The sequence below is a fragment of the Somniosus microcephalus genome, chromosome 1 (genome assembly GCF_052327205.1).
Source record: "Somniosus microcephalus isolate GS21.2 chromosome 1, FLI_Smic_1.0, whole genome shotgun sequence".
Taxonomy (NCBI): domain Eukaryota; kingdom Metazoa; phylum Chordata; class Chondrichthyes; order Squaliformes; family Somniosidae; genus Somniosus; species Somniosus microcephalus.
In genome coordinates, this window is record NC_140987.1 from 27,285,594 (window position 1) to 27,295,461 (window position 9,868).

The following is a 9,868-nucleotide window of genomic DNA, read 5'->3' on the forward strand; positions in this document are numbered from 1 at the left end:
TGTGAATGGAGCTGAACACTGCAGTCATGAGCGAACATCCCCATTTCTAACCCTATGATGGAGGGAAGGTCATTGATGAAGCAGCTGAAGATGGTTGGGCCTAGGCCACTGCCCTGAAGAACTCCTGCAGCGATGTCCTGGGGCTGTGATGATTGACCTCCAACCACCACAACCATCTTCCGCTGTGCTAGGTATGACTCTAGCCAGTGGAGAATTCCCCGGCCGCCGATTCCCATTCAAGTAGGATTCAAATTCCAGCCCATTGCCGCCTTGGACGGATGTCAACACCACCCCATTTGAGCCAGCCAACCACCCACAGACAATATTAAACAACACCAAAGAATCTTTATTGTAGAAAAAAAAACACTGCCTCCATTCTTCAAAATAAACAGAATACAACTCAGACAGAACATTCTAACATTCTAGTAGCTTATGCAGCAAGTCTGTAAATTCAATGCGGTGTGAACATTCAGAATTCCCTTTGGCAAATTCAACCTTTCAGTTGGTCCAGATCATCCCAATTTCGGTTGGCCAAATGAACCTCAATAATCTCAGCAAACAGGTGCCTCTTCAAGAGCTTGTAGGCTAGTGGTAACAACTGCCGCACCACTTTGTGAAAGTACTGTAAAGGAAGAGAGAGAGGGGAAGAAAGTATCTCTGTGAGATAGAGTCTTAATCCTGAAGAGTCAATGCACCTACAGATCATTCAACAAATGCTAAAATTAAAAGGTGCTTTTTAAAATTAAGAAAGCACTTCACATCTCTCAAATGTCGCAAAGTCCTTCCCCGGCGGTGATTTATTTGGACGCGCAGTTACTGTTGCGGGCCTTCAGTTCATCCAAAAAGTGGCACCTCCGACAACACAACACCCCATCAATGTTGCACTGGAGTGTCAGCCTAGATTGTGTGCTCAAGTCCCGCAGTGGGGCTTGAACTCTCAACCTTCTGAATACTCGTTTTATAAAAAAAAGTTTGTTGTGCGAGGTCCATCTCCAGCAAAGACAGAACTGGTTAAAATTCCTTGGAGTACGTTTTCCACTTTTGTTTCCCCCTCTCCCTCCCGCAATACGAGTAACCCCGTGTTGCGACTTAATGCTGAAATTTCGGCGTGTGCAACTGCCAATGTTTTCCACTTGGGAGTAATATAATCATTATAAAATTACCCGTGATCATTACATAGGATACACGGCACAAAAACAGCAGGCCATTCGGCCCAACCAGTCCGTGCCGGCGTTTATGCTCCACTCGAGCCGCCTCCTGTCTTTCCTCATCTAAATCTATCAGCATAACCCTCTATTCCCTTCTCCCTCATATGCTTGTCTCGCCTCCCCTTAAATGAATCAATACTATTCGCTTCAACCACTCCCTGTGGTAGCGAGTTCCACATTCTCACCACTCTCTGGGTAAAGAAGTTTCTTCTGAATTCCCTATTGGATTTCTTGGTGACTGTCTTATATTGATGGCCTCTAGTTATGCTCTTCCCCACAAGTGGAAACATTCTCTCTCTATCGACATTTCTCATCATGCCACAACTCGAGTGGCTTGGCAACTAATCAAAAGTAGCAGCGTGAAGGCAACCAGCACTGCAGAGAGGGGAATTCGACTAGGATTATGCATCCAATGGCCAGAGATCTTTTTGCCGCAATCAAGCCCCATCCTGTCCCCACATGCACAGGCCCCCCACCCCGCCCCGACTGTAGTGTCCGTGTGTAGATAAAGACACTGAAGTTTTATGTCTTCATTACCCATGGCCTTGATGGCCTTCTTGAAGGTCTGGACAAACCTTTCAGCCAATCCATTGGTGGCGGGATGGTATGGGGCGGACGTGTAGTGCTTTACCCCATTGTTCTTTAAGAACTTTCTGAATTCTTCGGACACAAATTGCGGTCCATTATCAGAACATATCTGCTCCGGCAACCCATTCCTGGCAAATATGGTCCTTAATACTGTGATGGTTTTTTCCGTGGTGGTGGAGGACATCTTTATTACCTCCGGCCACTTGGAGTGTGCATCAACTGCGATTAAGAACATTGAGTCCATAAATGGACCAGCAAAGTCGATGTGCACCCTTTGCCAGGGAGATGAGGGCCACTCCCATGGATGTAGAGGGGCCTGTGGCGGAGCATTTTGGACCTTCTGGCATCCTAGGCAGCTCTTGGTCATGTCTTCGATGTCTCCATCGATACCTGGCCACCATACAAACGCCCTAGCTAGGTTCTTCATTTTCACTCCACCCAGATGCCCCTCGTGAAGCTCCTTTAGCACTTTATCCTGGAGTTTGGGTGGAATCACCACTCTGGAGCCACACATCAAGGTTCCTCGGCACACTGACAGCTGTTCTCTTCTTTGCAAGAATGCTGGCAACAGTGGTTCGCCATGTGCTGGCCATCCCTTCACTGTTAAATCGTAGACCCGTGAGAGAGTAGGGTCATTTCTTGTCTCCCTTTCAATGGCAGAATTTGTCACCGGTAGACATTCCACTATGGTAGAGTGGAATATCTCTACTGGGTCTACTGTAGGTGCCGCTTCTATCGTTGGCAACGGTAGGCGTGATAAACCGTCAGCATTCCTATGCTGTTTTGACCCTTTGTATTCAATGTTGTATTGGTGTGCCCCTAGAAAAAGGGACCACCTCTGTAGTCTTTGTGCCGTCATAATGGGGACACCTTTTTTAGGGTTGAATATGGAGATGAGGGGTTGATGGTCAGTCAGCAAGGTAAATTTTTGTCCGTGTAGGTAATGGTTGAATTTCTTCACTCCCCATACCAGGCTGAGTGCTTCCCTGTCTATCTGGGCATAGTTACGCTCAGCTGAGTTCAATGAGCGTGACGCAAAAGCTATCGGCTGTTCCGAGCTATCAGGGAATCTATGGGACAATACCGCTCCTATGCCGTAAGGGGATGCATCGCACGCCAGTCTGATTGGTAGTGATGGGTTGTAATGAGCCAAAATTTTCTCGGATGTGATTAAGTCTTTACATTTATGGAAGGCACGTTTACAGTCTTCGTTCCATTTCCAAATCACTCCTGTCTGTAGAAGATCATTAAGAGGGTGTAGAATAGTTGATAAGTTCGGTAAAAATTTATGATAGTAATTTATTAATCCCAGGAATGACCTTAATTGTGAAACATTTTCAGGTGCTGGGGCTTTTATAACTGCTTCAATTTTTTCAGGTGACTTATGCAACCCTTCCTTATTAATTATGTGGCCACAATATGATATCTGATTTTGGAAAAATTCGCACTTGGGGCGATTTGCTCGTAGGCCCCGTTCTTTCAGCCTAGTGAGCACCTGCTCTAAATTGGCAAGGTGCTCGTTGTCGTTTTCTCCTGTTATAAGGATGTCGTCTAGGTAGCATTGAGTCCCCGGAATCCCTTGCAGGACTTGCTCCATAGCTCTTTGCCAGATAGCTGGAGCTGATGCTATTCCAAAAACTAGTCGATTGTACTGGTACAGGCCTTTGTGTGTGTTTATTGTGAGATACTTTTTAGAGGTCTCCTCAACCTCCATCTGTAGATATGCCTGTGCCAAGTCAATTTTTGTGAAACGTTTCCCTCCGGATAGTGAGGCGAAAATATCTTCTATCCTCGGAAGAGGATACTGTACCGTGTGAAGGACCGGGTTTACAGTCACCTTAAAGTCCCCACAGATGCGAATTTTTTTCTGTTCCTCAGAGTTATTTTTCAATGTTTTTTTCAATGACTGGAACGATGGGTGTTGCCCATTCGCTCCAATCTATTTTGGATAATACGCCTGCCTTTTCCAAATTCTTCAGCTCTGCCTCGACTGCCGGACGTATTGCGTATTGCGTATTGCCTTAAAAATTTTTGGAATTGCTGTATCTTCCACTTTTATTGAGGCGGTGATGCCTTTCAAGGTTCCTAGTTTCTCTTGAAACACTTCTTTGGCGTTGGCCAAGATGTCTTTTAATCATTCAGGTATGATGTCATCATTGTTTTTTTCCTTACTGGTCACCGTCAGTGCCTGAATGGAGTGCCAGTCTAAACGTATCTTCCTTATCCATTCACGTCCCAACAACGGTGGACCACCATCTTGTAGAATGTATAAATACAACTTTTGTATTTCTTTGCCGTTGTATACCACAGGCACCCTTATTTTTCCTTTGGGGTAGACTTTCTGCCCCGTATATGTTTTTAAGATAATGGATGTGTCTTTTAGAGGTATATGCGAAAATAGCCTCTCGTAATCTCGTCGATTTATTACGGTTAGAGCTGATCCTGTATCTAGCTCCATTTTAACTGGGGACCCTGCTATTGTGAGGGTAACCCAAATGGTTTGGTAATCCTCTTTGGCAAGTACATTATGTAATTTGAGACAGCTTAGTCTCTTGTTTCCGGAGTCGCTATCGCTATTCTGGTCTTCGGAGCTATTGTCCGTCATCATTTGTACCTTCCTGTACTTTTCTTTATTGATTTTTTGTTTTCGGTCAGTGGATTTATTGTGTCCAGATTGGCATACCCGTGCAATGTGTCCAATCTTACCAGATTGCCTGCATGTTTTGCCCTTGAACCAGCAGTCCCTCTGGTTATGGGTGGATCTGCCGCAGCGATAACATCTTCCGAACTCCTGTGTCATTTTATGGGTGCCGAAGTCCTGTGTCTCTTGTTGTATCTCTGCAGCTCCTTTTGCTGCTGCTTCGTATGATACAGCCATACTGAAAGCTTTGTCCAATGTTAAATCTTTTTCAGAAAGCAGTCTTTTTTGTGTTCCTTCACTTAAGAGACCGCAAACAAATTTGTCTCGAAGATAATCCGATAGTCCTGCTCCGAATTGGCAGTACTTTGATAGCTTTCTTAATTCGGTTAGGTAATCAGCGTTACTTTCATTCTTGTGTTGATTTCTCTTGAAGAACTTGAATCGTTCCGCTATCAGCAGCGGTGTTGGGTTTAAATGCTCCTGCAGGGTATCAACAATTTCTTTAAAAGTCTTGTCCTTTGGTTTGGCTGGAGTGATTAAATTTCGTAACAGCCCGTATGTCTTCGCGCCCATTAAGTTCAGAAGTACTGAAGCTTTTTTTCCATCTGTTATTCCATTTGCAGTGCAATAAACCTCTACTCTTTCCATGTATGTGGTCCAATCTTCTATTTCGCCATCAAAAGCCTCAATATTACCAGATTTAGGCATTTCAGAAAAGATATGGCGCTTCCCGCGCTTTTTTTTTCCCCCCTCTCTGTAGCAACGATATGGTGCTTCCCGCGCTTTCCTGCCGCTGCTACCAATAACAACGCTGTTTTACTGTGGTTTCAGTTTATTCGCTGTTGGAGACTCGTTCCCGACGGAGGTCTAAACGCTGACCTGCTTGCCGCGCCGGCCGTCTCTCGAGTGCACCCTCCCAGTCTGTTATTGCTTGCCTCCGATTTCGCTGCCTGTCTCAGCTGTAGAGCCCGCCGCTGGAGCTCCAGCCTGACGCCCAGGAAGGATTAGCGCAGTACCGGTCACCAGCTTGGCCAGCTGGTGAAACCACAGTTTCTCTTACTTCCTTGAGTCTTCTGGACGCTGGAGGAATCGATGTCCTTGAGGTGCTGCCGAATTGCAGGTAAGTCCGTTTCCACTTCGTCGCCACTGTAGTGTCCGTGTGTAGATAAAGACACTGAAGACAGGAGTTGGTTCATAGGTATTTACTAAGCAAGTCTGGGGGGAGTTTCTAAAGGATATACACAATACACAGGCCTATATAGCCCAAGTGGCAATTACCGGCATTACGCACACCTGGGGCTCTTAAAGGCACATACACCATAATTGCTCTTAAAGGCACATACACCACACCGACCAGCATGGCTCTGGGCAGCAATGAGAGCAGGAACCCTGGACAGTCTTTTGTCTTTCTCGCCCAGGGATACAGAGGACAATTATTTCATGAAATCACTAAGCTTTGATGGCACGGTGCTTGGAGGAGATGCATGCAGCAGGACAACTTGGAGGACATCCAGGTCTCTTGGCAATGGCTGCAGTGGAAGCAATGCAAGGTCATGAGGCGAGGCAGCTTGTGTGGTCCCCATGTCTGGGGAGTAGTCACGTCACGGGGATTTGAGGTGGAGAAGAAACGGGCTCATGTCAGTTGGGAATGTTGCCCTTGATGGTCAGTGGGTGTGGGGTGGGCAGTTTGTGTTGAGTCTCCGAAAGAATGGGCCCCTAAATTGCTCAGCATAATCCAGCACCAGGCAGAAGTCAAATTAATTTTCGGGATATGGACTTCACTGGCAAGGCGGCATTTATTCTAGTTTCCCCTCGAGAAGGTGGTGGTGAGCTGCCGCCTTCTTGAACCGCTGCAGTCCGTGTGGTGAAGGTACTCCCACAGTGCTGTTAGGAAGGGAGTTCCAGAATTTTGACCCAGCGACGATGAAAAAAACGGCGATATATTTCCAAGTCGGGATGGTGTGTGACGTGGAGGGGAACTTGGAGGTGATGGTGTTCCCATGCGCCTGCTGCCCTTGCCCCTCTGGGTGGTGGAGGTTGCGAGTTTGGGAGGTCCTGCCGAAGAAGCCGATTCAGATATACCCACATGTGCTTTAGCCGCCCCACCCGAGAGCAGCTAACTGAACAAAGACCAAGGTGTGTGGGTGGGATCTTCCTGTCTAGCTGAACTACTCACTACCTTAAGCAGCTGAGCTACCGCAGGCAACCTATATTTATGGATCTGACTTTCAGACAGTTAGAAACAACGCTGAACCCCATTTGCATCTACTCACGTGTGAGCCGAAACAGAAGAGGTCAATTCCTAGTTCATATCCCATTCCATAATCACATTCATCATTTGCAAACTGAACGTAGGTTATTATTTCTTGAATTGGGGCAAAAGCTTTAATCCGGGCTTCATCAGTCGGAGCTTCGACAATGGCTTTGCAGATCTTTTTAAGACTTTCCTATTTTTTTTTTTTTTTTTAAGAAAGACACAGATTATTACTTCTACGCACAGGATGGAAGAAAAGTTATGCATATGTTGCACATCATTCCTGCATTTCATCTAAAGGCAAAGGGGAAAGAAAGACAGCGTCTCTCACGACCTCGGGACGCTCCAAAGCACTTTACAGCCAATTTGCACACAGCAAGATCCCACAAACAGCAATGTGACAATGACCAGATAATCTTGTTTCTTTTTTAGTGACACTGGTTGAAGGATAAATATTGGCCAGGACACCGGGGGAGCACTCCCCTGATCATCTTCGAATAGCGTCTTGGGAAATATTACATCCACCTTTAAAAAAAAAAATTCATTCATGGGATGTCGCTGGCAAGGCCAGCATTTATTGCCCATCCCTAATTGCCCTCGAGAAGGTGGTGGTGAGCCGCCACCTTGAACCGCTGCAGTCCGTGTGTTACTCTCACAGTAACTTTGTCGTAGCGGTTTGGTACAACTGAGACGCTTGCGTGGCCATTTCAGAGGGCAGTTAAGAGTCAACCAGTGGGTCTGGAGTCACGTGGATAGCCAGACCAGATAAGGACATTCGTGAACCAGATGGGTTTTTACGGCAATCCGGTACTTTCATGGTCACCATTACAGATACTAGCTTTTATATTCCAGACTTTTATTTAATTCACTGAATTTATATTCCCCAGCTGCCGTGGTGGGATTTGAACTCATTGTCTCCAGGACTCGGTGCCTCTGGATTAACTAGTCCAGTAACATAACCACTGTGCTACCCGTTCCCGCACCCAAAAGACAGCACCTCCCAACAGTGCGGCACTCCCTCAGTGCTGCACTGGGAGTGTCAGCCCCAGATTATGTGCTCAAGTCTCTGGAGTGGGGCTCGAACCCACTGATTTCAGAGGTGTGAGTACGACCCACTGAGTCACGGCTTCCCACAGTACAATACAATACAAATCAATCCTTAATATTGCCTCAAGCTAAAGAATGAGGAAAAAAGGAGCTGAATATCAGGGACTCCCTCCGCCCCCCCGGGAGTTCAGCGAGTCGTTACCGAGACAGACTTGGAAGATCCCAGGTCCGATCCCTAGTCTGTGCTGAGTTAGCCGATTTCAGACTGGGTGGCAAAAAAAAAAAAAGAGGGGCGGGTGCAACTGGCTTCAGTGTCCCTGGGTTAGGAAGGGGGGGGGGAAAGAAAAAAAATTATTGCATTTATATAACACCTTCGAACATAGAAAAATCGTCGCAAGGTGCTTCACAGAGGGCCAATCCGACAAAACAAAAAAAAAAAGAGGGGCTGGATCACAGACGTTCCTCTTGAGTTCAGGAGGCCAAGGGACAATGTGTTTTGTAATGATTGTGCCCTAATCCAGGCTTGGGGTGACGAAGATAAAGTAGAATCCTTCCATCTCTCTCCTCCCTTCCCCCTCTCTCTTCTCTCTTCTCATCGTCTTCCGCCCCCTCCTCTCTCCTTCCCCCCCTCTCTCTCTCCTTCCCCCCTCTCTCTCTCTCTCTCTCCTTCCCCTCTCTCTCTCCTTCCCCCCCCTCTCTCTCTTTCCCCTCTCTCTCTTCCTTCCCCCTCTCTCTCTCCTTCCCCCCTCTCTCCTTCCTCCCCTCTCTCTCTCTCTCTCCTTCCCTCTCCTCTCGTCCTTCCCCTCTCTTCCTTCCCCCTCTCTCCTTCCCCCTCTCTCTCTCTCTCCCTCCTTCCCCTCTCTCTCTCTCCTTCCCCTCTCTCTCTCTCTCCTTCCCCTCTCTCTCTCTCTTTCCCCCCCCTCTCTTCTCTCTCTCTTCCTTCCCCCCTCTCTCTCCTTCCCCTCTCTCTTTCCCCCTCTCTCTCTTCCTTCCCCCTCTCTCTCTCTTTCCCTCCTCTCTCTCCTTCCCTCTCTCTCCGTCTTCCCCTCTTTCTCTCCTCCCTCTCTCTCTCCTTCCTCCCTCTCTCTCTTCCTTCCGCTCTCTCTCTTCTCCCTTCTTCCCCTCTCGTCTCTCTTCCCCCTCTCTCCTCCTTCCCCTCTCTCTCTCTCCTTCCCCCTCTCTCTCCCTCTTCCCCTCTCTCTCCTCCTTCCCCTCTCTCTCTCTCTCCTCCTTCCCTCTCTCTTCCCTCCCCTCTCTCTCTCTCCTTCTCTCTCTCTCTCCCTCCTTCTCTCTCCTTTCCCCCTCTCTCTCTCTCTCTCCTTCCCTTCTCTCTCTCTCTTCCCTCTCTCTCGCTTCCTCCTTCCCTCTCTCTCTCTCTTTTCCCCCCCTCTCTCTCTCTCTCTCCTTCCTCCCTCTCTCTCTTTCCCTCTCTCTTTCGCTCCCTCTCTCTCTCCTTCCCCCCTCTCTCTCTCTTTCCCTCCTCTCTTCTCCTTCCCCCTCTCTCTCTCTCCTTCCCCTCTCTCTCTTCCTCCCTCTCTCTCTCCTTCCCCCCTCTCTCTCTCCTTTCCGCTCTCTCTCTCTTCTCCCCTCCTTCCCTCTCTCTCTCCTTCCCCTCTCTCCTCTTCCCCTCTCTCTCTCCCTCCTTCCCCTCTCTCTCTTTCCCTCCTTCCCCCTTCTCTCTCCTCCTTTCCCCTCTCTCTCTCTCTCCCGTCCTTCCCCTCTCTCTCTCCCTCCCCTCTCTCTCCCTTCCTTCTCTCTCTCTCTTCCTCCTTCCCCTCTCTCCCTCCTTCCCCTCTCTCCCTCCTTCCCCTCTCTCGCTCTCCTCCTTCCCCTCTCTCTCTCCTCCTTCCCTCTCTCTCTCTCTCCCTCCTTCCCCTCTCTCTTCTCCTCTTTCCCCTCTCTTCTCCCTTCCTTCTCTCTCTCTCTCCCTCCTTCCCCCTCTCTCCCTCCTTCCCCTTCTTCTCTCTCCTCCTTCCCCTCTCTCTCCCTCCTTCCCCTCTCTCTCTCTCCCTCCTTCCCCCTCTCTCTCCCTCCTTCCCCCTCTCTCTCCTCCTTCCCCCCTCTCTCCTTCCCCCTCTCCCTCCTTCCCCTCTCCCTCCTTCCCCCTCTCTCTCTCCTCCTTCTCTCCCT

The 9,868-nt window shown here is 48.4% G+C and overlaps 1 protein-coding gene across 4 annotated transcripts in view; it reads right to left on the reverse strand.

Moving 5' to 3' along the window:
- Nucleotides 1-325: 325 nt before the first annotated feature.
- Nucleotides 326-9,868, reverse strand: part of hpf1 (histone PARylation factor 1) — a 40,334-nt gene continuing 30,791 nt past the window's right edge. For all 4 annotated transcript variants that reach the window (XM_085976924.1, XM_085976975.1, XM_085976864.1 and 1 more), the window contains 2 exons: nt 6,711-6,882; nt 326-622 (listed from right to left, as the gene is read on the reverse strand). In XM_085976924.1, coding sequence (XP_085833050.1) covers nt 491-622; nt 6,711-6,882 — 304 coding nt within the window. In that variant the 3' untranslated portion in view covers nt 326-490. The remainder of the gene's footprint in view (nt 623-6,710; nt 6,883-9,868) is intronic.